Source organism: Macaca nemestrina, chromosome 7 (assembly GCF_043159975.1).
Source record: "Macaca nemestrina isolate mMacNem1 chromosome 7, mMacNem.hap1, whole genome shotgun sequence".
In the NCBI taxonomy this organism is placed as follows: domain Eukaryota; kingdom Metazoa; phylum Chordata; class Mammalia; order Primates; family Cercopithecidae; genus Macaca; species Macaca nemestrina.
Window position 1 is genome coordinate 30,388,789 of NC_092131.1, and position 26,998 is coordinate 30,415,786.

At 52.4% G+C, this 26,998-nt stretch overlaps 1 protein-coding gene across 2 annotated transcripts; it reads left to right on the plus strand.

Annotated features, from left to right (window-relative positions):
* The first annotated feature begins 4,287 nt into the window (after positions 1–4,287).
* Positions 4,288–26,978, plus strand: LOC105495839 (isthmin 2). 2 transcript variants are annotated; one of them, XM_011765691.2, is made up of 6 exons: positions 4,296–4,471; positions 15,936–16,178; positions 17,817–18,162; positions 22,352–22,492; positions 22,752–22,832; positions 25,266–26,978. In XM_011765691.2, exons 1-6 carry the CDS (start codon positions 4,331–4,333, stop codon positions 25,781–25,783), a joined length of 1,470 nt encoding a protein of 489 aa, XP_011763993.2. In that variant the 5' UTR covers positions 4,296–4,330; the 3' UTR covers positions 25,784–26,978. The 2 variants fall into 2 exon arrangements, with proteins under 2 accessions (XP_011763994.1, XP_011763993.2); XM_011765692.2 differs by lacking the exon at positions 22,352–22,492 and having other exon boundaries at positions 4,288–4,471.
* The last annotated feature ends 20 nt before the right edge of the window (positions 26,979–26,998 follow it).

Consider the following 26,998-nt stretch of genomic DNA (forward strand, 5'->3'; position numbering starts at 1 on the left):
TTATGAGACTGGCTAATTTTTGTATTTTTGGTAGAGACAGGGTTTCACCATGTTGGCCATGCTGCTCTTGAACTACCAGGCTCAAGCAGTCTGCCTGCCTCAGCCTCCAAAAGTGCTGGGATTACAGGCGTGAGCCACCACACCCAGCCCACTTATAGATAGTTAAGAGAAATGAAAGCATGTCTGCATGAGGACTTACACTTGAATATAGTCACTAGTCATAACCAGAAACAATTCAAAAATCACAATGGTGAATGGATAAACACATTGTAGTATGTGCATATAATGGATATTACTCAGCAATGAAAAGGAACAAATTACTGATACCTACGAGATGGACGAATCTCAGCCACATGCTGATGCTAGTGCACGTGGTGTAAGGGGGAAAGAAACAAGAGAAAGAAGCCAAAGAAAAGAATACATAAATATTACTCCATTGATACGAAATTCTACAAAAGGCAAAAATATTCTATGGTAACAGCAGCATCAGTGGTTGCCAGGAGCCAAGGATAGAAGGAGGTAGGGATTAACTATACAAAGGGACTATTAAAACGTAATTTTCCAAAAAGCATGAAGTCGGCAGGGCACAGTGGCTCACACCTGTAATGTCAGTGCTTTGGCAGGCCGAGGCAGGTGAGTCACCTGAGTTCAGGAGTTCAAGACCAGCCTGACCAATATGGTGAAACTAAATCTACTAAAAATAATAAAAATTAGCTAGGCATGGTGACGTGTGCCTATAGTCCCAGCTACCTGGGAGGCTGAGACAGGAGAATCACTTGAACCCTGGAGGTGGAGGTTGTAGTTAGCCGAGATCGAGTCACTGCACTCCAGCATGGATGACAGAGCAAGAATCAGTCTCGAAAAAATAAAAATAAAAAAATAAGCATGAAGTCATGTCTCTCATGGATATAAAAATGAACACGTTTTAGGCCAGGCCCTGTAGCTCACTCCTGTAACCCCAGCTTCTCAGGAGGCTGAGGCAGGAGAATCACTTGAACTCAGGAGCCGGAGGTTGCAGTGAGCAGAGATTGTGCCATTGCACTCCAGCCTGGGCAACAGAGCAAGAATCCATCTCGAGGGAAAAAAAAAAAAAAATGAACACCTGTTAAAGATTTTACTTATTAATGAGGAAACTGGCATTAAAACCAGTTCAAAGGAGATATTGAAAAACCAACATGTATAAATCAGGAATATTGAAATTAATGTCCAAATGAAGGCAAACTTGTTTCTTCCATACTGGGAGAAGGAAGTCAATCGAACTTCTACAGGACAGGCAGACTGCATGTTTCTCTGGACAAGAATTTTGTTTTTACTACCAGTTACCTACAACCTATAGAGCAGTAGCTCAAAGGCAATGAAAGACTAGACTCAAACAGCCTAGAAGTATCTGCACTATGTACACAATGCAGTTTTCCACTGATGCACAATTTTTTTCTACAGCACACAGAAGGAAGTTGGAATGGTGGGAAAGTTCTACATCATGATTGTGGTGGTGATTACACAGATGTACACGTTTATGAAAACTAAATGGCTCAATTAAAATGGGCATGTTTTATTATATGTAAATTATATCTCAGTGAAGGTTATTTTCAAAAGGAAAAATAAGCCGGCCAGGCACAGCGGCTTACGCCTGTAATCCCAGCACTTTGGGAGGCCGAGGTGGGCAGATCACCTGAGATCAGGAGTTCAAGACCAGCCTGGCCAACATGGTGAAACCTTGTCTCTACTAAAAATACAAAATTAGCCAAGCATGGTGGGGCACGCCTGTAATCCCAGCTAGCTCAGGAGGCTGAGGCAGGAGAATTGCTTGAACCCCAGGAGGTGGAGGTTTCAGTGAGCCGAGATTGCGCCATTGCACTCCAGCCTAGGCGACAACAGCAAAACTCCATCTCAAAAAATATATATAAATAAATAAACATACAAATAAACTAGCTGGGCGTGGTGATGAGTGCCTGTAATCCCAGCTACTAGAGAGGCTGAAGGCAGGAGAATCGCTTGAACCCGGGAGGTGTAGGTTGCAGTGAGCCGAGATTACTCCACTGCACTCCAGCCCGGGGTGACAGAACAAGACTCCATCTTAAAGAAAAAGAGAAAAGACAATCAGCTTCATGGAGAGTTGGGGAGGGTAAAAACAAGAGTGGCTGCAGCAGGACCAATTAGGCTATCTGTAGTTGGGGGCGTGGCTTGAAGTCCAGTGGTGACTGCTGGTCATGGAGATAGGTGCTCATGAATGAAAGAACTCATTGTCTTCCAAGTCTCCTTTGATCTGGTGGAAGGTGCAGGAGTGTGATAAAAAGACAAAATAATCAGCAGGATGTAAAAATATTTATAGCCCCCCCAAAAAATCCTGAAAAAGAACAAGGTGGCCTTGCATTTAGTCTAGTAAATGCAATATGGTCTAGCAGGTGGTCATAAACAGGGTTTCTTTAGGCTAACATTTGAGTATTTACCATGTACCAGGCACACTATTAGGTTGCACCATATGAAATTGCCAATATTCGACCTTTTGAACAAAACATGGCAACTTCATATGGTTCATTCTAATACAAATTCTCAACATGGAAACATGGCTTCTCATTTACTCACATTTACTTCTCATTTACTCACACTTCTCACACTTGGTGCCCAGGTGAGATGGGTAACCCCTCCTGCTCCCGGGCCCCCACACCTTTACAGAGGACAAGAGCACGAAGACGTCAAATAATTTGTCCAATAATATCCCCTACTTGGTAAATGGTGAAAGACTCCAATCCCCATGGCCGAATTCAGACCCAGGTTGTCATCCCTGTGAGGCCCCATTCAAAACCCTGCAGCTGTGCCCCTGGAAACAGCAGTAGTTCCAGAAAAGCACAGTCCCGCCCCCAGTCTTACTCTAACTTGACCCAGACCCAGCAGTTTACGCCAGTAGCTGGGCTTGCTGTTCATCCTCTCTAACACTCCTGGGGATCCACTAATCCTGCCCTGAAACTTGAGTCATCCTTCGTGCGCCCTGCTATGGCCCCTGGGTGGGCATGTCCCCAATGCCTTGTGACTGCTTCTTCACCGACCTGTCCCAACCCCTCCCCCTACCTGGCGTCGCTTCGTTCACATTCCCTAGCTGCCCCATGCAGGCTGTAAGATTGGCACTGCCTCTCAGAGTTCCTGATCTTTGCCATAAGCTAAGGTTTTGTGTCGGTTGCTCAGAGGCAGGCCATCTTGGTGACCCTGCTGGCCTACGTGAGGATCCCTGCACCAAGGGTCCCACTGGAGGAAGTGGGCAGTTTCACTCTTTCACCCAGGATACCACTAGGCGACCCCAGACTCCTGGCTGTCCTTTTGGGACTTTATCCTCACATCTGAGTCTCAACTTTCTCCTGTTTTGTTTTCTGAGACAGGGTCTCACTCTGTCGCCTAGGTTGGAGTGCAATGGTGCAACCTCGGCTCACTGCAGCCTCGCAGATTCAAGCGATTCTTCCACCTGTGTATGGGCCAGGGGCCCCACCCGCTGGGACAACGAGTGCGCGCCGCCACGTCCGGCTAACTTTTGTATTTTTAGTAGAGACGGGGTTTCAACATGTTGGCCAGGCTGGTCTCAACTCCTGACCTCAAGTGATCTTCGTGCCTCGGCCTCCCAAAGTGCGGGGATGACAGGCGTGAGCCACCGGCCGGCTCTCCGGTTTTCAAAAATGCTCTGAGAACATTCCGAGGACACTGGGCGCAGAGTGGCAGGTGCTGGCTTGTGCCTCTGCTCTGGTCTCCACCTCCGGCAGTAGACTGGGAAGAGCCCTGGCTTCCCCCCAGCAATCCTTCCTCGTGGCGCAACCAAACATCTGCCCGGCATCCGAAGACGCGCACCACTCTCGCGTCCGGCTGCGCCTCCCTCGCCCGCGCGGCACCGCCAGTCCAGGTCGCAGTCGGAGCGCGGTAGGGGAGGGCAGAGGTGGCGTCGGACCCTCAGGGCCCCGCAGGTCGCAGGGAGGGGCCGGAGCGCGCCGGGCCGCAGCTTCTCGCCAACAGGAATTCGCTGGGGGCTGCGACCGCGACAGCAGCGGGGACTGAGGGCGGGGAGGCGGCCAGATCAAAGACAGCCGCCCGCAGGGCCCAGATGGGTCGGGGAGCGCCGAGGGTCCCCTCCGAGGACAGCAGGGGACGTCCAGGTGGGCTGACCCCAGAGCTGTGCGGACGCCCACGCGAGGTGCAGGGGCCGGAGAGGCTGTGCGAGCTGCGCGTCCCCCGCCCCGCGCGCCCCTCAGGATCCCCAGGTCCCGCCCCCGGAGGAGGCGAGGCGGGGCGCGACTGGGTTCGCGGCCGCGGGCAGAGGCGCAGGCAGAGCGGCCTCGGGACCGAGACGATGCGTGCGCTCCGCGACCGAGCCGGGCTGCTCCTCTGCGTGCTGCTGCTGGTGGCGCTGCTGGCCGTGGCGCGAGGGCTCCCCGCGAGGAAGCCGGGGCGCGGCGGACCCGGGCCTGGGAACCGTACGAGGCTGGCGGAGGTGAGGGGCGGCGGCACCGGGCTGCGGCGCGGGCGGTCCCTCCTCCCCGACCCGCCGGCTCTAGCCGTGCGGGAAGCGGGACCGGGACATACACAGGCTGCGACCCCCCGAGGGAGAGAGAGGGGCCAGGGCCGGCCGGAAGCTCCCGGACACCGAGCGCTGGCCAGGTGCGCCGGACCTCGGGGCTCCCACTCCCTGCGCATGGCCGCGAGACCGGCTGCTGCGGACCAGCCGGGGGACAAGTTTGACTTCTGTGCGGAGTGAGGTGGCCGACCCTCCGCGGTGGCCAGGCTTCCTCGTCCTGAGCGAACCTTGCCTGCAGCCTCCTGTCCAGGTGCTCGCTGGCTTGGAGGGGAGTCCCGCCGGTGCGAGGAAGCTGGCGCTTTGCGGAGTGGCGGGCGGGCCGGGGCCGCTGAGGTTCAGACGGTCAGGTGAGCCCCTTCCATGAGACAAGCGGAGGCACAGTGGGGCTCTCCAGCTACTGGCAGGGGTGGCCAGCCCGAGACTGGCGCTGTCGTCGTGGACTGTGGGTGGGCGTTGGGGTATAAAACAGTAATGAGATGGAAGAGTGGTGTTGGCCATGGAGAGGAGCCATGGTCTGTCAAACCCCGTGTCTTCCAGTCACTGAGGGGTCTACAGTCCAGCTTATTGTCCCCTGGAATGCAGCGGACGTTCATTCCCATGGGCACAAAGACAGCCAGACTTGTATTAGGGTCTGCAGGAGCAGGCCTGTGTGGCAGGTGGCCTTCGGTCTTGGGTCCTGGGTCCTTCCATCTACTGAGCTGTGGGAGGCCAGAATAGTTCTTCCCATCTTGCCATTTTTCCTTCCTTCCTTCCTTCCTTCCTTCCTTCCTTCCTTCCTTCCTTCCTTCCTTCCTTCCTTCCTTCCCTTGTTTCCCTTCCTTCCCTTCCTTCCTTCCTTTTCTTTCTCTCTCTCTCTCTCTCTCTCTCTTTTTTTTTTTTTTTCCAGACAGGGTCTGTCTTTGTCACCCAGGCTGGAGTGCGGTGATGTGATCATAGCTCACTGTAGCCTCAACCTCCCAGACTCAATCGATCCTGCAGCTTCAGCCTCTTAGGTACCTGGGACTAGAGGCATGCACCACCACACCTGGCTAATCTTTTTGGTTTTTATTTTGTAGAGATGATGTCTCACTCTGTCTCCCAGGCTGGTCTTGAACTTCTGGGCTCAAGCAATCCTCCTGCCTCAGCCTCCCAAAGTGCTGGTATTTCTGGCGTGAGCCATGGTGCCCGGCTATTCTTCCTTTTTTTTTTTTTTTTTTTTTTTGAGACAGAACCTCACTCTATCACCCAGGCTGGAGTGCAGTGGCACGATCTTGGCTCACTGCAACTTCTGTCACCCGTGTTCAAGCTATTCTCCTGCCTCAGTCTCCTGAGTAGCTGAGATAACAGGCGCCTGCCCCCGTGCCTGGCTAATTTTTGTATTTTTAGTAGAGATGGGGTTTCACATCTTGGCCAGGCTGGTCTTGAGCTCCTGACCTCATGATCCACCTGCCTCAGCCTCCCAAAGTCTGGAATTACAGGCGTGAGCCACCATGCCCGGCCGAATTTTTTTTTTTTTTTTTTTGACATGGAGTCTTGCTTGATCTTGGCTCACTGCATCCTCCACTTCCCAAGTTCAAGTGATTTTCCTGTCTCAGCCTCCCAAGTAGCAGGGATTATGGATGCCTGCCACCACGCCCAGCTAATTTTTGTATTTTTTCAGTAGAGATGGGGTTTCACCGTGTTGACCAGGCTGGTCTGAAACTCCTGACCTCAAGTGATTCATCTGCCTTGGCCTCCCAAAGTGCTGGGCTTACAGGCATGAGCCACCACGCCTGACTTCCCCATGACATTTTAATACCACAGATATATTGTCTGTTTATGTATTATGGCCCTTTGGAATGTCACAAACCATTGTAATATCTTAAGACTTTTTGGTCTCTCACAAGATCTGCTTATTGCCCCTATTGAAAATGCATCCTTTAGGCCGGGCGCAGTGGCTCAAGCCTGTAATCCCAGCGCTTTGGGAGGCCGAGACGGGCGGATCATGAGGTCAGGAGATCGAGACCATCCTGGCTAACCCAGTGAAACCCCGTCTCTACTAAAAAAATACAAAAAACCAGCCGGGCGAGGTGGCGGGCGCCTGTAGTCCCAGCTACTTGGGAGGATGAGGCAGGGGAATGGCATAAACCCAGGAGGCGGAGCTTGCAGTGAGCTAAGATCCGGCCACTGCACTCCAGCCTGGGCGACAGAGCGAGACTCTGTCTCAAAAAAAAAAAAAAAAGAAAGAAAATGCATCCTTTAGACCGGCTCTTCTCAGCCTCAGCACCCTTGTCATTTTGGGCCATATAATTCTTTGTGGTAGGGGCTGTTGTCTTACGCATTATAGAATGTTTAGAAGCATTCCTGGCCTCTACCCACTAGGTGCCTGTAGCACTCGCTTCCCCACCAGGACCAGACACTCCATGTGCTTCCTGTAGGACACCCCATCCCCACTGCCCATAGTGGAGAATGACTGTTGTAGACAGATGAGGCCTCTCGCCAGTCCCTCCTCCCACAGAGAGATGACAGTGATAATAAAATTAACTAAATTGGCATTGTTTCTGCTCACTTGGCATGAATACTTTCTATTTTAGTACTTACTGCTTTGTATTGTAATTATTTTTAGCATGTTTGCCAAATCTTCCCCTAACAAGAACACCCTAGAGGATGAGTTATTTCAGAGCCAAAATCATCTCCTCAACTCCAGTACAAAGCCTGGCAGAGTCATCAAAAACATGTGAAAACAAATTAGTGTCACAATGAAAAAGCAGAGCTTGGAGTCTAGGGCTTGGAGTTCTGATCCCAGTGGGTCATGAATGCACGTGTGACTCACCTCGGATGATTTCTCACATTTAAAAAGAGGGGCCTGCGCGGTGGCTCACACCTGTAATCCCAGCACTTTGGGAGGCCAAGGGGGGAGAATTGCTTGAGCCCAGGAGTTCAAGACCAGCCTGAGCAACATGGCGAAAACCCATCTCTACCCCCACAAAAATACAAAAATTAGCCGAGCGTGATGGTGCGCCCCTGTAGTCTCAGCTACTCAGGAGGCTGAGGTGGGAGGATCTCCTGAGCCCAGGAGGCGGAGGTTGCAGTGAGCTGAGATGGTGCCACTGCACTCCAGCCTGGGTGACAAAGCAAGACCCTTTTTCAAAAATAAATAAATAAAATGAAAAAAGAGAGCCAAGAGAGCCTAAGTCGTCGTTGTGGTCCTGTCCAGTTCTGACATCGTTCCATGAGTCTGCATGATTTGTGTTAAAGCTGTCTGTGGCAAAGGTGTTAGTTTAAGGAGTCATGTTGAGAGAATGCAGATTGCTATTCTAGGGACTTGGGTGGTGTGTCACAAATAACTGACCAGGCTGGGCGCAGTGGCTCACACGTGTAATCTCAGCACTTTGGGAGGCTGAGGAGGGTGGATCACTTGAGATCAGGAGTTCAAGACCAGCCTGGCCAACATGGTGAAACCCCGTCTCTACTAAAAATACAAAAATTAGCCGGGCATGGTTGAGGGCACCTGTAATCCCAGGTAATTGGGAGGCTGAGGCAGGAGAATTGCTTGAACCCAGGAGGCAGAGGTCACAGTGAGCTGAGATTGTGCCACTGCACTCCAGCCTGGGAGACAGAGTGAGTCTCCGTCTCAAAAATAAAAAAAAAATTAAACAAAGAAAAAGAAATAACTGACCAGCCCAAAGACCTTAATGAAGAAGCTAAAGAACATCAGACCCCTGGATCTAAAAGTAAAGGTTGCTGAAAGGGTAGTGAGCATTCTCTGGGCCTTACAGAGTCCATATGAATTTCTTAACATGAGAATATTTCATTGTTACACCACTTTGACATGGGCATTATCTCCATTTTCCAGATGAAAAAATTGAGGCACAGAAAAGTTAAGCCTAGCCAGGAGCCAGGTCTGTCATTAGAAGGAGCTACGCCGGGGACCTTATTGTACAGCTTTGCATGTCATGCTCCAGTCTGCTCATCTGAAGTCTTGAAAAGAATCATTAGGCTGGGTGCCGTGGCTCACGCCTATAATCCCAGCACTTTGGGAGGCCGAGGTGGGTGGATCACCTGAGGTCAGCAGTTCGAGACCAGCCTGGCCAACATGGAGAAACCCCATCTCTACTAAAAATACAAAAATTAGCCAGGCGTGGTGGTGGGTGCCTGTAATCCCAGCTACTTGGGAGGCTGAGGCAGGATATCACTTGAACCCAGGGGGCGGAGGTTGCAGTAAGCTGAGATCATGCCACTGCACTCCAGCCTGGGCGACAGAGCGAGACTCCCTCTCAAAAAAAAAAAAAAATCATTAGCCTTGTGAACAAAATGTGGCCCTCGCCTCTCTGGGCAGGTCTGTTGCTGAGCCTCAGTTTACTCCCACAGTAAAATAAGAACCCGTTCTGTCAGATGCAGTACTGGATGAAAAAGCACCAGACATGTGGATAGTGACAAAAAGAGGCTGGGGGCCAGGCACGGTGTTTCATAACTGTAATCTCAGCACTTTGGGAAGCCAGCGCAGGTGGATCACTTGAGCTCAGGAGTTCAAGATCAGCCTGGGCAACATGGAGAAACCCTGTCTCTACTAAAAATACAAAAATTAGCCAAACATGATGGCACGCACCTGTATTCCCAGCTACTGGGGGCTGAGGTGGGAGAATCGCTTAAGCCCAGGAGTTTGAGTCTGCAGTGAGCCATGATTGATTGTACCACTACACTCCAGCCTGGGTGACAGAGTGAGACCCTGTCTTCTTTGTTGAGATGAAATTTCGCTCTTGTTGCCCCGGCTGGAGAGCAATGGCGCAGTCTTGGCTCACTGCAACCTCTGCCTCCCAGGTTCAAGCAATTCTCCTGCCTCAGCCTTGCTGAGTAGCTGGGATTACAGGCATGTGCCACCATGCCTGGCTAATTTTGTACTTTTAGTAGCCATGTTGGTCAGGCTGGTCTTGAACTCCCGACCTCAGATGATCTGTCCCCTTCGGCCTCCCAAAGTTCTGGGATTACAGGTGCGAGCCACCGCGTCTGGCCAACCCCGTCTTCAAATACATAAATTAATTAAATTAAAGATGCTGGGCCAAGCCAGGCATGGTGGTGCATGCCTATAGTGCTAGCTAGTTGGAGGGTGGGTGGGAGGATCACTAGGAGTTTGAGGCTGCACTGAGCTATGAACGCACCACTGTACTCATCCTGGGCAACAGAGCAAGACCCTGTCTTAAAAAAAAAAAAAAAAAAAAAAAGGCTGGGGCCAGTTTGTTGAGTGCTGGTCAGGCACAGAGTGACCCAGCTCTGTCCTGGGTATTTTCTGTTCTAGTTAGGATGAGAACACCACTCAAACAGCCGCCATGTGTGTTCCTTGTCTTGTTATCATTTTAGAGATGAGGAAACTGACAGCAGGCCCAATAACTAACCCAAGGTTAGTATGTGGTGAACCGGGATCCCCAGTCAGTTTTGCTTAATTCCAGAGCCCCTGGGCACCTAAACCTGGCACCCACCACGTCCCTGGCAGGCAAGGGAAGACCTTGGCATGGGAGAAAGAAGAGCTGGGGACTTGGTGCCACAAAGGGGTTGAGGGGGTAGAATTAGGCAAGAGAGGCTAGGCGTGGTGGCTCACGCCTGTAATCCCAGCACTTTGGAAGGCCCAGGTAGGAGGATTACTTGAGACCAGGAGGTCACAGCTCCTGTAACCTATGATTGCACCAGTGCTCTCCAGCCTGGGCTACAGAGTGAGACTCTGTCTTTATTTAAAAAAAAAAAAAAAAAAAGGCTGGGCGGTGGATCACACCTGTACTAGCACTTTAGGAGGCCAAGGCAGGTGGATCACCTGAGGTTAGGAGTTCGAGACCAGCCTGGCCAACATGGTGAAACCCCCATCTCTACTAAAAATAAAAAAAATTAGCAGGGCTTAGTGGCAGGTGCCTGTGATCCCAGCTACTTGGGAGGCTGAGGCATGAGAATCACTTGAACCCAGGAGGTGAGGTTGCAGTGAGCCGAGATTGTGCCACTGCAACCCCAGCCTGGGTGACAGAGTGAGACTCCATCTCAAAAAAAAAAAAAAGCCAGGCGCGGTGGCTTATGCCTGTAATCCCAGCACTTTGGGAAGCCAAGGTGGAGGTCAGGAGTTGGAGACCAGCCTAGCCAACATAGTGAAACCCTGTCTCTACTAAAAATACAAAAAAAAAAAAAAATTAGCTGGGCATGGTGGCAGCCACCTGTAATCCCAGCTACTTGGGAGGCTAAAACAGGAGAATTGCTTGAGCTGGGGAGGCAGAGGTTGCAGTGAGCCGAGGTCGTGCCACTGCACTCCAGCCTGAGCTGCAGAGTGAGACCCTATCTCTATTTAAAAATAAACAAGCAAACAAACAAACAGAGGAGAACTGAGAGAGGACTGCTGTTCCAGTCTGCAAGGACTGGCCCACCTGGGGCGGGATGGGGGTGGTTCATGCTGCCGCAGCAGGGGTTAAATGGCCGTGAAAGAAGCAATTGTTGAGGGTATGGGCTGAGACAGAACTAAGGGCAGAGGAAGGAGCCTGGGGTCCCTGAGAAAGCTGAGGCAGTGTCATGCACATGGTGGGCGTGCCTGCCCAGCACTTCAGTCCTGGTCCGTTGTCCAGCCAGTTGCCTGGAAGCAGGGGCTGGATTGTAGGAGAGGTACAAGGTCTCACCTGCCAGGTGGGTGGCAATGAGAAGGATGTATTTCCTAAAGGCTGACTTTATTTGGTTGCAGGGTCTTTCTAGCCCAATCAGTGAGTGAGTGCCCGGGAGAACTAGAACCTAGGTCTGCGTGGTGCCAAGCCTGTGGCCTCAACTGCTAGCCTTCTCCTGCAGCTGACCGCCTCCCTGGACCTCAACTATGGCCTTCCTTATACCTCCAGACCATTCTGTCTCTAAAGGGTTGGAAACCCCAGGGAGGGAGAGAGGGAAAGACAGGAATGGGGCCTGGAAGCTTGGCTGCTCAGAGGCCCCAGGCAATTCTCCAGCCTCTCCAATCTCAGTCTCAGGTTGTTATGAGGATTAAAGGGAAGGATGGATGTGGAGAGTTGAACATCTGTATAGTGTTTTGTTCATCCAGCACATTCAGCACTGCAAAGCAGCAGGCAGCAAACCAGAAGGTGCAGCCACTGCCTGGAGTTAGCAAAGCACAAGGCTTAAGAGCACAGACTCCAGCCAGACCACTGACATCAAATCCCACTCTGCCAGCCCCTAGCTGTGTGACTCCAGGCAAGTTACTTTACCTCTCTGATCCTTGGCTGTATTGTCTATGAAGTGATGATGATGCTCATAGCTACCTAAAGTGTTGTTGTGAGAATCCAGTGAGTCTGTACATATAGGGTGATCGGCAAAACTGGCTACTTTTTTTTGGTTTACTTTTCTTTCTCTTTCTTTTTTTATTGCCTTTACCTTGGAAAGCCAACTGGCCTTGTTTTTTGTGGGGCCCAGTACCGAATGAAAACATGGGGTTTCTTGGCTGGGCACGGTGGCTCACACCTGTAATCCCAGCACTCTGGGAGGCTGAGGCGGGCAGATCATGAAATCAGGAGATCGAGACCAGCCTGGCTAACACGGTGAAACCCCGTCTCTACTAGAAATACAAAAAATTAACTGGGCGTGGTGGTGGGCGCCTGTAGTCCCAGCTACTCAGGAGGCTGAGGCAGGAGAATGGCATGAACCCGGGAGGTGGAGCTTGCAGTGAGCCGAGATCACGCCACTGCACTCCAGCCTGGGCTACTCAGTGGGACTCCGTCTCCAAAAAAAAAAAAAGAATAGTACTTACCAATCAGGAAGGTAGTTGAGGGAGAATGAAATCCAGCCCTATTCCTCTGCCTGTGGCTGAAGAGGCCTGACTACAGAGGCAATTGCTGTTGTATGCGGGGTCTCAGGCCTGGCTAAAGAGGCAATTGCTGTTGTGTGCTGGGTCTCCAGCACCTCCCGCCAGCATGACTTAATGTGCAGCCTGGCTGTCTGTGGCTGGCCCCGGGCTTCAGCAGCTAGGGCTACGGGACCTGCATTTGGTGACTGAATTTAATTATCCAAAACAAGTTTCTGGCCCCTGAGGCACAAAGGAGAAGGGAGAACGGGGAACTGTGAAGGGGCTGAAACAGGTTGGCAGGCGGGCTCGTGCAATGCAGTAAGGGTCTGTGGGGATCGGGACTCTGTCGTGTTAACTGGAAACATATGGGTCAGGGGCTGCCTGGCCAAGCCTGGGAAAGTAAGCTTAGGGGTGAGAGAGAGAGAGAGAACTGGTGAAGATGTGCCTCAGGATGTATCTCTATTTGGGCAGTGACACCACCACCCAAAAGAATGGCCTTGTGTGTTTGGACATGCATGCAACTCCACATGTAAGCTTAGAAGATGGAGAGAGGTGATCTTGTGAGATAGGGCTAGAGTTCTTCAGCAACCTGGAGCCTCAGAATTCCCCTCAGAATGTCGTGAGAATACACCTGCCGAGTGATTTTGCAGCAGTGTTCGGGGGATCTGAATGAGGTGTAAAGAACTGGCACATTGCCTGGCAAGGGGGGTGCCCCCGATGGCTCCTGTCTGCCTTCTGAGTACCATCTATTGCCACCTCTGGGTAACGTTCTTTGCGTGCTCACTACCTACAAGATACTATTCTAATTCAACAAGCCTATGAGACAGGCGCTGGTGTTTCCCTAAATCACAAAGGAAGGAACTAAGGCAGATTCAGTAACCTGCCTGAGGCCACGCAGCTAGTAGGTGTATACGTTGGGATTGAACCCGGTCATGTGGACTCCAGCCTGAACTCATTTCCACCACATTCAGCTGAGATGATGAAAGTGGAACTGCTCTGTGAAGACAGAAGGTGGTGGCCCACGAGGGGTTACTGTCCCCAGTGTCTGTCCACGCATGCATGGTGTGTACCAGTGCGCAGGTGTTGAGATCAGGCCAGGCTGAGCTGAATCCTAGTTCTCTTATTGTAACCTTTAAGACCTTACGTAAGTCCCCTACCCTCCCTGAGCCTCCATAGCCTCATTTTTAACATAAAGATGATCACACTCGCCCCTCAGGGTTGCTGGTGTTCATTTGTTTACGTGGCAGTGATTTCTTGAGCTCCTATAATGTATCAGGCACAGTGCTCAGCACAGTATCCCACAGTGAACAAAGCAGACAAAATTCGTATCTGCACAGAACTTACCTTCGAGTTGGAAAAAGTGACAGATGGTACAGAAATTGCGTAGGAAGGCCTGGTGTGTAAGATGTGCCCGGAGGTTGGCTATGGGCTGGGCCTCTGGATGCCGGGCCCTGATCCCTCAGCCCTGCTGGGAGCTGTACGTGGCTCACTTGAAGTGCCTGGAGAGCAGATCCTCCCTTCTAGCCCCAGAGCCTTTAACCCAGGACTGCTGGAGTTGCCAGATAAATCCCCAGCTCTGTCCCTGCTCGAGGGGTATCAGAGGAGCCTGGGGGAATTGGCTGCAGATGCCCATCAAGGTCGCTGCTTGACTGCATCCTTGACTGTCACCTCCCCTTCCCTGTCTCGCTTCCCTACCCTCTTCTGGCATCTCCTGGGGCCACTTTCCAATGTCCCCAGATGAGAACCACTGCATAACCACTGTACCACCTGCCACAGGCAGGCCCAGCCACCATCAGGCTAGGGTGTCCCGATCAGCCAAAAGGCTGCACAACCCTGAACACCTGCTGCTCTGAGACTGCCTGTCTCTATGCCCCAGAGACTGCAGACAGTGGAGATGCCGAACAAAGTCACAGGCACAGTTAGGGCTTTGGTGGAATTGTGGGTGGGAGCTGCCAAGAAGCCAGCACTCGGGGATGCTCCAGGCCTCCCTCATTGGTCAGTGAAGGGGCTGAGTTGTTCCATTACTCACCGTTCCACCTTCCACTCATCCACCCTGCTGTCTAGACTAGAGGGCTTTGACTCAGCAAGAGACTCCAGGCTGGGGCTGAGATGGGCCCACGGCTGCCCTGGGACCAGGCGTTTATTGCAGGGTCCCTGGAGCCAGATGTTTGGACACCGCAGAAGGGGAGGTGAGAGAGGGAGAGACAGAGGATTCTGAATCTCTTTCCAAACTTTCAAGAAGAAAAAGTCAGTGACAGTGAGAAACTAGGCTGATTAAGCCCCTGATTTTTGAAGGGGATGCAATACTATCACTTTATAGCACGCAGGTTAAGGGAATGGGCTTTAGGCCCAGACTGCCTGGTTTAAATCCTGGCTTTATTGCTAAATGTCTGTGCAACCTCAGGCAGGTTACTTGCCCTCTCTGTGCCTTAGTTTCCATTGTAAGACAGGCATGACCATGAGGATGTAAGACAGGGAGGATGAAATGAGTGACGAAGTGTTTAGAATAGTACCTGGTGTGCAGTAAATGCTGTGGAAATGTTTGATAAATAAAATTCTCACAGTCCTTGCAGGGAAGAATGATTATCCTCAATCTGCAGACGAGGATATTGTCAAGTTGAAGAAGTTAGTAACAGGCAGAGCTGGGATTTGAACCCAAGCTTTTCTGGCTCTCAGAACCAGTGTTTGTCAGCCATACCATACTGCCCAGGTATGAGACGGGAGGGGTGGCAATGGTGTGGCCTGAGTGAAGCAGGGTCCACAGGTGCCAGGCCCCGGAGACTTATAAGGCAGCTCTGGGAGGTGCTCCTTCTGCCCTGGCATAGAGACCTGGGCAGTGGCTATAGCCTGGAGGCAAGTGGCAGCCACTGAGCCCCTAGTGCTCCACTGTCTGGGCAGATGAATGCTGGAACAGGAGTCAGAGATGACATGGATCTGCTTTTCCCTTACCATCTGATCTGAAGCAAGGACTGTCCCGGTGAGGACACCATGGCCAGTGGCTGTTGGAAGGGATGAACTGGCTGAGTCAGCCATGCCAGTAGCCTGGAGTATAAACAGGAGCCAGGCCCCAGGCAGGCAGGCGGAGGAAGGTAACTGTGGTCAGAGGCACCGAGGAACGCAGCCCTCATGTGGATGGCCTGGGCGGGGCTGAGTGGATAGGAGCGGGCTGAAGGGAAAGGCCAAGGCCTGCTGCCCACTCCCCGATAGGACCAGGCGCATCCCTGAGGGCCTTTCTGCTCTGGCCTGTGAGGGCCCTGGGGAGTGGGAGGCACATTGTCTGCAAAGGGCACCATTCTCTGAAACAACTGTCTCCCCTTCTTGGGCCTCCGTTTCTTCATCTGTGAAATGACCCTCCTTTTCTTGCCTCACACTGGCATCTGCTATGGAAGTGCTTTGTGGACATGGTCCACTGTCTGACCAGCTACACCCTCACTTACCCATTGAGGGCCTTAAGGCAGGTGGTGTGAAGATTTTACATGACAGAGACACACTCCAGAGACGTGTAAATCACAGGGTGAGTTTATGACCCAGTCAGACCCCAGGGCTCCTGGGTCTGCCTGGCCAGCCTTTTCTGGGTCCCCATGGGGTGAGCCCTGACCTGTTACCTCACCTTCCCCTTCTCTCCCTCAGGCCTCAGCCTCCCCAGATCCTAGGCCTCTGAGGGAAGAGGAGGAGGCACCACTGCTCCCCAGAACCCGCCTGCAGGCAGAGCCACACCAACATGGACACCGGACTGTCACTGAGCCAGCAGCCCTGACCCCAGGCAATGCCACCCCTCCCAGGACCCCAGAGGTTACTCCCTTGCTGCTGGAACTGCAGACACTGCCGGGATCGGCCAACACAACCTTGAGTACCCCTAACCCTGATATCCAGGTGAGAACTGCAGAAGGGCCAGCAGCTCCTGCAGACACCCAGAGAGGAGCAGGGCTGATAAGGTGGGCTCAGGGTACCCTGCATCCTGGACTCTGTGGAGGGTGGGGCTGCTGTGTGGGGTGAGGGCAGGCTCCCCATGCTCTCCCTGTGGTGTAGGGGACAGAGTACCTGCCCCTCTAGTTTCTAGCTGTGGGCCTTGGGCAAGTCTTTTGACTCTTTGAGCCTTTGTTCTCTAGACCATGGCAAGAGACAAACAGTACCAACCTAGCAGGGCTGTGTGAGCACCAGTGAGTGGGAAATGCTTTGTAGGCTACAAGGGATCCCAGGAATCTAAGGAGGCCTCCTGGAAAAGACCTGCATGTCTGATCCCCTAAAGAAGGGGTTCAGTATGGAATGGAGTGGGCTGGTGGCATGGGGTACAGCCACCTGAAGGGCTTTATAGGAGAGGAAATGAGAGCAGCTGGCAGAATTATAGTTTCAGGCTCCACTGCCTGGGGTGAGTCCTTCATGATAATAATCCTGCATGTTTGTGTAGCAGCTACGGTTTACAAAACACTTTCGTCAGAAGGGGAAAAAAGTATAAAACACAATTCTAAAATTATTTGAAAGTGTCTGTCTTCTTTTCTCTACTTACCTACACATACACACACACACATACAGACACACAAAAAAAAAAAAACTGGAAGGTTTTCTGCCAGTGATAGAATATAGGTGACTTTCTTTTTTCTTTGTTTTTTTTTTTTTTTTTTTTTTGAGATGGAGTCTCACTCTGTTACACAGGCTGGAATGCAATGGCATGATCTCAGCTCACTGCAACCTCTGCCTCCTGGGTTCAAGAAGTTTTCCTGCCTCAGGCTCCCAAGTAGCTGGGTGCACCACCACACCCGGCTAATTATTGTATTTTTAGTAGAGACGGGGTTTCACCATGTTGGCCAGGCTGGTCTCGAACTCTTGACCTCGTCATCTGCCCACCTCGGCCTCCCAAAGTGCTGGGATTACAGGCATGAGCCACCGAGCCCAGCCAGAATATAGGCGATTTTCATTTTCTTCTTTCTAGTTTGCTGGTTTTTTCCAAATTTTGTTCAGTGAACCTGATGTTACTTTATTGAATAGCCAAAAATAATGTTTCCGAAGTTCAGTTTCACATAAATGATTTTATTTTACTTATTTCCCATCCATAATGTGGTGCAAGAGAGCTCCTCCGAGGGCTGCTGTGTCGGCAGCGCTCAGCTTCCAGCCCTACCATGACGAATTGGAGGCTCAGAACTGCCCAGGCCCAGCAGCTGCATGCTGGCAGAGCCGGGATTCAAAGCCAGCTTCTCTTAAGCTAGTGAGTGTCAACCCTGGCACTTGTTAGAACCACCATACCTGGCCCCAGCCCAGACCAGTTCAGTCCATACCTGGTGTCTGGGAATTAGGAGTCCCCAGGTGATTCTAATGCACCTCCAGGCCGTAAGCTGTGATTCTTGTGCCCTAAGAGGCCAGGAAGGTTAGCCAAGAATGTCAGCCAGTAGAAGACAGCTGGTTTGAAGGAAAGATTGGGCCTCTCGCCTCTGACCCTGACCCCATCATCCCCCCTCTCCTTGGAATGCAGCTTTAAGACCTCCCTCACTGGCCGGCCTGGCCTGTCTCCTGCAGGTGACCATCGAGGTGGTGGAAGACCCCCAGGCCCAGGTGGAGATAGACCTGTTGGCTGAGCCCAGCGATACCCCGCCCAAGGATACCCTTAGCTGGCTGCCCGACCTCTGGTCCTTCCTCTGGGGAGACTACAAAGAAGATAAAAAAGACAGGGCCCCAGGGGAGAAGAGGGAGGAAAAGGAGGAAGACGAGGATTATCCTTCAGAGGAAATCGAGGGTGAGGACCAAGAGGACAAAGAGGCAGATGAGGAAGAGGAGGTGTTCTGGTTCAATGGAACTACAGACAACTGGGACCAGGGCTGGCTGGCCCCCAGGAATTGGGTCCTCAAGGATTCTGTCAGCTACGGTGAGCACCCCCATCTTGGCATCCCCAGGTACTGAGTGGAAATGGGGGTGGGGGAGAGGGTGGAGGCTTCCCAGGCAAGACCATCTGAGGAAGCCAGGAGCCTAGGCCTTGTTCAAACACCATCATCAACTCAGAAGTAACATTGCCAATAGCTTGCAGAGTTTTTCCTTTTTTTTTTTTTTTTTTTTTTTTAATTTTTTTATTTGAGATCAAGTCTTGCTCTGTTACCCAGGCTGGAGTGCAGTGGCATGATCATGGTTCACTGCAGCCTCAAACTCCTGGGCTCAAGCGATCCTCCCACCTTAGCCCCGGAATAGCTGGAACCACAGGTGCCTACCACCAGGGCAGCCTAATTTTTAAATTTTTAGTAGAGATGAGGTCTCCCTACGTTGCACAGGCTGGTCTCAAACTCCTGGGCTCAAGCAGTTCTCCCACCTCGACCGCCCAAAGTACTGGGATTACAGGCATGAGCCACTGTGCCCAGCCTGTTTTTTTTTCTTTTTTTCTAAACAACATTTGACTGTCACAAAAATCCCTGATATCCTCTAAGCAAAAGACATATGTTACTATTATATTTATTTACATCTGTGAGTTTCCAAGGATTGAGAAATTATAAATTCCATCACTCACGACTGACCTTATTTTCAGATTGTGTGTGTGACTTTGACTCCTAGCTGTGTTGCTTACCAGCTGAGTGACCTTGGGAAACATTCTTCAACTCTCTGTGCCTCAGATCCTTCCTCTATAGAATGGGGAATGGTATAATCTTTTTTTTTTTTTTTTTTTTTTGAGACAGAGTCTTGCTCTGTTGCCCAGGTTGGAGTGCCGTGGCACAATCTCAGCTCACTGCAATCTCCGCCTCCCAGGTTCAAGCAATTCTCCTGCCTCAGCCTTCTAAGTAGCTGGGATTACAGGTGTGTGCCACCACGCCCAGTTAATTTTTGTATTTTTAGTAGAGACGGGGTTTCACCATGTTGATCAGGCTGGCTCAAACTCCTGACCTCGTGATCCACCTGCCTTGGCCTCCCAGAGTGCTGGGATGACAGGCGTGAGCCACTGTGCCCTGCTGGTATAATTTTTTTTTTTTTTTTTTTTTTTTTTTGAGACAGAGTCTCACTCTGTCACCCAGGCTGGAGTGCAGTGGCCGGATCTCAACTCACCGCAAGCTCCGCCTCCCGGGTTTATGCCATTCTCCTGCCTCAGCCTCCCGAGTAGCTGGCACTACAGGTGCCCGCCACCTCGCCCGGCTAGTTTTTTGTATTTTTTTAGTAGAGACGGGGTTTCACCATGTTAGCCAGGATGGTCTCGATCTCCTGACCTCGTGATCCGGCTGGTATAATCTTTACTACATGGAGTTGGCTGTAGAGAGTACTGAGTTAAGACATATACAGTACCACCATGGAGTAAAGAATGTATTGACTATTTTTATTATTTTTGTTAGAAAAAGACGTAACAACAGCACAAACTGTTCAGAAAATATTACCTTAAGCCTACCAGCCTCTCATGATGACAGATTTTTTTTTTTTTAATTTTTTCGAGGTGGAGTCTCACTCTGTTGCCCAGGTTGGAGTGCAGTGGCACAATCTCGGCACACTGCAACCTCTGCCTCCCTGGTTCAAACGATTCTGGTGCCTCAGCCTCCCAAGTAGCTGGGATTACAGGTGTGGACCACCATGCCTGGCTAATTTTTGTAGTTTTAGTAGGGACAGGGTTTCACCAACTTGGCCAGGCTGGTCTCGAACTCCTGACCTCAAGTGATCTGCCCACCTCAGCCTCCCAAAGTGCTGGAATTACAGGTGTGAGCCACCCTGCACCCGGCCATGATGATGATTTTTATTTTTGCATGTTGTGGTTCAGGTTTCCTCTGGGTGCAGACGTGTTTTATGCATAGTTGCAGCCATTTCCCTTGGAGTCCTGGTATCTTGTCAACGGACAGAGGTGCCTATGATTAAGACTAGGTTGTGACAGGCTCTTCCCAGTTCACTAAAATAATGTAAACTCACAGAAAATTTCCATGATTGGCCGGGCACGGTGGCTTATGCCTTGTAATCCCAGCACTTTGGGAGGCCAAGGCAGGTGGACTGCTTGAGCTCAGGAGTTCATGACCAGCCTGGGCAACATGTTGAAACCCTGTCTCTACAAAAAGCACAAAAATTAGTTGGGCATAGTGGCGCCTGCCTGTAGGCCCAGCTACTCTGGAGGCTGAAGCAGAAGGATCACTTTTACCTGGGAGGTCAAGGTTGTGGTGAGCCGTGATTACACCACTGCACTCCAGCCTGGGTGACAGAGTGAGACCCTGTCTCTAAAAAAAACAACAACAGGCCGGGCGCGGTGGCTCACGCCTGTAATCCCAGCACTTTGGGAGGCCGAGACGGGCGGATCACGAGGTCAGGAGATCGAGACCATCCTGGCTAACACGGTGAAACCCCGTCTCTACTAAAAAATACAAAAAACTAGCCGGGCGAGGTGGCGGGTGCCTATAGTCCCAGCTACTCGGGAGGCTGAGGCAGGAGAATGGCGTGAACCCGGGAGGCGGAGCTTGCAGTGAGCTGAGATCCGGCCACCGCACTCCAGCCTGGGTGACAGAGCGAGACTCCGTCTCAAAAAAACAAGAAAAACAAAAAAAACAAAAAAAAAAAACAACAAAAAAGGAAAAATTTCCATGTTTTTCAGCTTTTCTCCCATTAATTTTCCTTAAACTCTTGGCGCCAGTGCTGGCCTGTCTGTGAAGTGTGGAACCAGCTCTCAGTATTTTGGGGGTTTCACAGAAAGCACTGGGTCTCAGGCCCTGCACAGCCTGAGGATATGGGCCCAGCCACAGTGTATTTCAGCTCCCTCAGATCAGAAGTGGGTCCCTATTATGGGTAACAGGGAAATTCTTTTTTTTTTTTTTTTTTTTGAGACAGAGTCTCACTGTGTGTGGAGTGAGACACAGTGGCTGTGGCTGGAGTGCAGTGGCATGATCACAGCTCACTGCTGCCTCAACCTCCCTGGCTCAGATGATCCTCCTGCCTCAGCCTCAGCAGCTTTTTAAAAATTTTTTGTAGAAGTGGAGTTTTGCCATATTTCCCAGGCTGGTCTCGAGCTCCTGAGTTTAAGCGATCTGTCTGCCTCAGCCTCCTGAAGTGCTGGGATTACAGGCATGAGCCACCATGCCCAGCCTGGAAAATTATTAAATATCTCCAGTTCAAGGGAAATATTGTCATCCTTGGTTTTGATTGACATAAAAACTATAGCTCAGGCCAGGTGGGTGGCTCACACCTGTAATCCCAGCATTTTGGAAGGCTGAGGCTGGAGGATCGCTTGAGCCCAGAAGTTCAAGACCAGCCTGGGCAACATGGCGAAACCCTGTCTCTACAAAAAATTTAAAAATTAGCCAGGCTTAGCCGGGTGCAGTGGCTCACACCTGTAATCCCAGTACTTTGGGAGGCGGAGGCAGGCGGATCACTTGAGGTCAGGAGTTTGAGACCAGCCTGGCCAACACGGTGAAACTCCATCTCTACTAAAAATTAGCTGGGCATGGTGGTGCACGCCTGTAATTTCAGCTACATGGGAGGCTGAGGCAGGAGAATCACTTGACCCTGGGAGGCAGAAGTACAGTGAGCTAAAATTGCGCCACTGCACTCCAGCCTGGGTGACAGAGTGAGACTCTGTCTCAAAAAAAGAAAAAATTAGCGAGGCTTAGTGGCACGTGCCTGTAGTCTCAGTTACTAGGGAGGCTGAGGTGGGAGGATTGCTTGAGCCCAGGAAGTCAAGGCTGCAGTGAGCTATGATCCCACCATTACACTCCAGCCTGGGCAACAGGGTAAGACCCTGACACAAGAAACAAGTAAAAAATCTATAGCTCAGAGATGTAGAGGGACTTGCCCAAGGTCACACCAATAGTGGTCAGATGGCTCCCAGCCCGAGGTATCCTTTCCTGTTTATTGCTGTGTTGGCACAGAATAGGTGACTAGGGCTTATACTGTCTCTTCAGGGCCACCTGATACATTTGCACAGATTGTTCATGGCAGAAGGGTACCCAGTCGAGGGAGCAGGTGGAAGCTGAAATCCAGCCCAGCTTCATTCGTGAGGCTGGAAGCCCTGGCGTGGGCTGCATCCACCTGAGGAAAGGGTGCCCTGTGCTGATTTGTACCGATTTGCCCTGTGGGCTGTGTGCACTCACTCCCAGCTCCCTGTCTTCACCCAGACTATGAGCCTCAGGAGGAGTGGGGTCCCTGGTCCCCCTGCAGAGGGAACTGTAGCATTGGCAACCAGCAGAGGACTCGGCCCTGTGGCTTAGGCTGTGTTGTCACCCAGACCCGTACCTGTGACCTGCCCAACTGTCCTGGTGAGAGGAGCCCCTACCCCTGCATAGGAGTGGCTGGTGTGGCTTAGGCTGGAGGCTTGGTCCCCTGGGAATGTGAGTGGGCTTGGGAGACGGGATGCAGGAAGCTCACAAGCATGGTGGTCCTGCCTTGTCCCAGGCCTATTTTGGCTGCTGTGGGTACCGAGAGCCTTCTGAGGTGGGGGGGGGGGGGGCGGTTTCCCCCATCGGGGCACTGAGGTGCCCTGCGGAGCCACCAGCCTGGCCTCCTTTCTTCCCAAAGGCACTGAGGACAAGGACACCTTGGGCCTCCTTGAGGAGTGGCAGCTCCTAGCCCGCAATGCTTCGGACATGCCTGACCAAGGTGAGTGGGGAGCGAGGCTTGCCCCCTGGTGGTCTGGAGGACATGCTCTCAGGGGAGGGTGGGGTATTATTCCACGGCAGGAACCTGGCCTCTCTCGACGAGGCGGAGAGCACAGCTTCCATCTGGAAGGCTTGCTTCCCCAACAGGGGGCCCTGGCATTTCTGAGCCAGCCCATTGGCCTTTCCTAGGCTGGTATTTCTACTGGGAAGGTCTTAATGGGAGCAGCAGAGCTTAGAGATCATCTGGTGGGGCATATCCTGTCCTCCCTGGCAGCAGGATGGGGTGGGTACGTTCTGACTTCCATTCCTTGGTCACCCTTGGAGGCTCCTGGGCAGACTCTGTCTGGGGAGGAGGATACAGTGCAGTCAGAAATGGGTCAGCGTTCAGAACTCCAGCACTGCTCCTCCAGGCAGCTGGGTGTGGGCCAGGCTTCCAGCTGCACACTCTGAGTCTGTGTCTCTTGGTCTCACTTGCACCCTACAAGGAAGGCAGGGAGACCCACCTTGCAGATAAGGCTTGCACTCAGCACAGCAAGAGCCTACTGAGCCCGCATCATGTGCCTGGCCACGGTGCTGGGGCAGGGGATGTCAGCAGCCTGAGGCCTAGTCCCTGTTCTCAAGGAGCTCAGGTCCCGGCCGGGCGCGGTGGCTCAAGCCTGTAATCCCAGCACTTTGGGAGGCCGAGACGGGCGGATCACGAGGTCAGGAGATCGAGACCATCCTGGCTAACACCGTGAAACCCCGTCTCTACTAAAAAATACAAAAAACTAGCCGGGCGCGGTGGCGGGCGCCTGTAGTCCCAACTACTCGGGAGGCTGAGGCAGGAGAATGGCGTGAACCCGGGAGGCGGAGCTTGCAGTGAGCTGAGATCCGGCCACTGCACTCCAGCCTGGGCGGCAGAGCGAGACTCCGTCTCAAAAAAAAAAAAAAAAAAAAAAAAAAAAGGAGCTCAGGTCCCATGAGGGAAAGACACACATAACCCATGTGAGCACTGCACTGCAAAGAAGGCCGTAAAGATTTGGGAGCAGAAAGAAAGGAGCAATTTGTTTCCCAGAGCAGGGGTGGGCCTGGGAAATGCGTGTCTCTTCCCCTCTCCCGTGGTCCCGTTTCCCAGGCTCCTCTTTCACTTCCAGTCAAAACCCAAATCCCAGCATCTGGATCCTGGGCAAGGTTGCAGTTCCTTGGGGATGTCCAGGGCCTCAAACTATCAAAATCAGTGCCCCAGTGTCCGGGGCTGGACAGCTCATCCCATTAGGTTGAGGGCACAGAAGGGAAACGAGAAACAAGACCCAGCAGTTAACAGCACCCACTCAGGCAGATTCTGGGGAGTGGGAGCAAGGTTCTGCGCATTCCCTCATGGCCAGCTCCCCAAGGCCGTTTTTCTTCTGTCTGCTGTTCCTTGGTGACTGCAGTGTTTTCCCCTTCCCTGCTCGCTGCAGGGCTCTGGTGAGCGTGGGGGGCATCTCTTTCTGGTTTATGAAGGCTCCTGGCCTCTGCTGTGCTGTGCCATGGGGACCAGGTGAAACGGTGAGACAGAGTCTTGCTCTGTCACCCAGGCTGGAGTGCAGTGGTGCGATCACGGCTCACCGCAACCTCCACTTCCTGGGTTCAAGTGATTCTCGTGTCTCTGCCTCCCAAGTAGCTGGGATTGCGGGCATGCACCACCACGCCTGGCTAATTTTTGTATTTTTTTGTAGAGACGGGACTTCACCATGTTGGCCAGGCTGGTCTCGAACTCCTACCTCCTGCCTTGGCCTCCCAAAGTGCTGAGATTACAGGCGTGAGCCATCGTGCCTGGCTCCTCAGCTCTTCTATTTAAGAGAACTTCAGACAGTTGTACTTTAGCCTCAGATTTTTGTTGAGGGATATAATTTATTTTAAAATTAAATAAAAATATAGTTTTTTTTAAAAAGGCCACATTTCCCGAGGTGGAGATGGGGAGGATAGCAGCATAGACAGAGGGGGCCACAGGAGGCCAAAGCAGCCAAGTGACTCACCCCAGGCCAGATCGCCTGAGAAAGGCAGCGTTCAGAACAAGAATGGGCCAGTGTCTAAAATACTGAAACCTTCTTACCAGTTGGTTAAAAGTTGCTGTCCCTGTCTCCACCCACCCCAGATCCTTTTCCAAGATCTCAGGATCTTTCCCATCATTCAGCACCTAAAGATGTGACACTGGCACTGCAGAGGACCTCTGGGTCACTGCTCCAGCCCCTTGGCCCGTGTCTGTTCTGAGCAAGAGCTTTTTGCTTCAGGTTGTCTGGGTGGTGTGGGGTAGCCTCTCTCTGTCCCCAAGGCCCTACCAAGCCACACCTTTGCACCAGCTGGAGCCTGGGCCTTCTCTCCCCATGCACTGGCCCTTAATCAGTCCCCACCCAACACCGGCCTAGCTAGCTCTCTCACCGGCTTCCCTCTTGCACTTTGTGGCCCTCTGCAGATGTGGACTACTGTGAGAAGTGGCTGAACTGCAAGAGCGACTTCCTAACCAAATACCTGAGCCAGATGCTGCGGGACCTGCCCAGCTGCCCGTGTGCCTACCCACTGGAGGCCAGGGACAGCCCTGTGAGCCTGCAGGACGAGCATCAGGGCCGCAGCTTCCGGTGGAGGGACGCCAGCAGCCCTCGCGAGCGCCTGGACATCTACCAGCCCACGGCGCGCTTCTGCCTGCGCTCCATGCTGTCTAGGAACAGCAGCACGCTGGCCGCCCAGCACTGCTGCTATGATGACGACAGCCGGCTGCTGACCCGTGGCAAGGGCGCCGGCATGCCCGACCTCATCAGTACCGACTTCTCACCTGAGCTGCACTTCAAGTTTGATACGACGCCCTGGATCCTGTGCAAGGGGGACTGGAGCCGCCTCCACGCTATGCTCCCCCCCAACAACGGCCGGGCCTGCACCAACAACCCCCCGGAGGAGGAGTACCTGGCACAGTTGCAGGAGGCCAAGGAGTACTAGTAACGGGGCTGCTGAACAGACATTGCAGGCAGAGGGCAGGCGGCTGCTGCTGCTGCTGCTGCACGGGAGAACTTTCCTGGGAGGGCCCTCACCCCGCCCCTGCCCAGACAGGGTGAGGAAAGGGCTCCCTCAGCGAGGTCGGTCCGAGGCTGCGTGCCTTCTGCAAGTGACCCCGAGGCAGATATCTCAGTGGGGTTAGTGAGAAGGTTGAAGGGTATGTAGGGCCCAGGGTGGGTGTCCCTGGGAGTCCTGGAAATGTGCATACGTGCCTGTGTCTGCCAGGGCCTCCCTCTGCTGCCTGCTGGGAGCCTGGCCACTCATTTTTCTCCTCCTTGGGAGCTGGACTCTTCTGCCCTGGCTCTGCACATAGGTGTAAGCCAGCAGCTCCAGAAACATCCCGATTCTCAGGATCTGCCATGAGTGTCTCACACCCGCCCCTGGTGGCCAGCAGAGGAAGTGCCACTCTTCTCATGGGCATAGCCACCCTTTGCCAGGGGGGCATCCAGCCCGGGTGGCCACTCCTCCTTATCTCTGGGTGGTGCACATGCCCTTCTTTCCCCACTCCCTGACACGAGCCACTGCACAGGAGGCTATCTGTAGCCCCAAGCTGCCTTTCTGTTGGACACCACTTTAGTCTCGGGCTGCAAGCCATCCCAGCTGAGGTGAAGTGGACTCCAGGCAGGAAATGGCTTGCCCAGTTCCAGTCCCTTTCCTTTGCTCAGCCCTCTCTGTTCTGCTGATCGTAGGGATGTGCAGGGCTGGGAGCTGGCACTCCCAGAGTGGGGAGGTGACAGCTTGTCACAGTAGCCAGGCTTGGGTGGGTTCAGCACTGGCTCAGGACCGTGTGTCACACATCTATAGTAAACCAGTTCTCTGGGAGGGAAAAAAAAGCCCTGATTTGTTGCATTTGGGCAGTTTCTATGGTGTAAATTCTCCCAGCAGTGGCCCATGTCGTACTCCCAGCATCGCTGAATGCACTGAACTCAGAGTTGGGAAGAGATGCACATAATCACTCTCCTGGTACACCTCATACCTCTTCCCTGCCTCCCCATCCCTGTAGCTACACTTGCTTGCCTTCTATGGGGTTGAAATGTTGAAGTCTCAACTGTCTCTGTTCACAAGAGCCACCAAAAGGTAGGGGACTTCAGTCCTAGCCCCTAGATGGCCGCCCTGAAGCTCTCTGGGATCCTCAACAATAAAGCACCTTATTTTCAA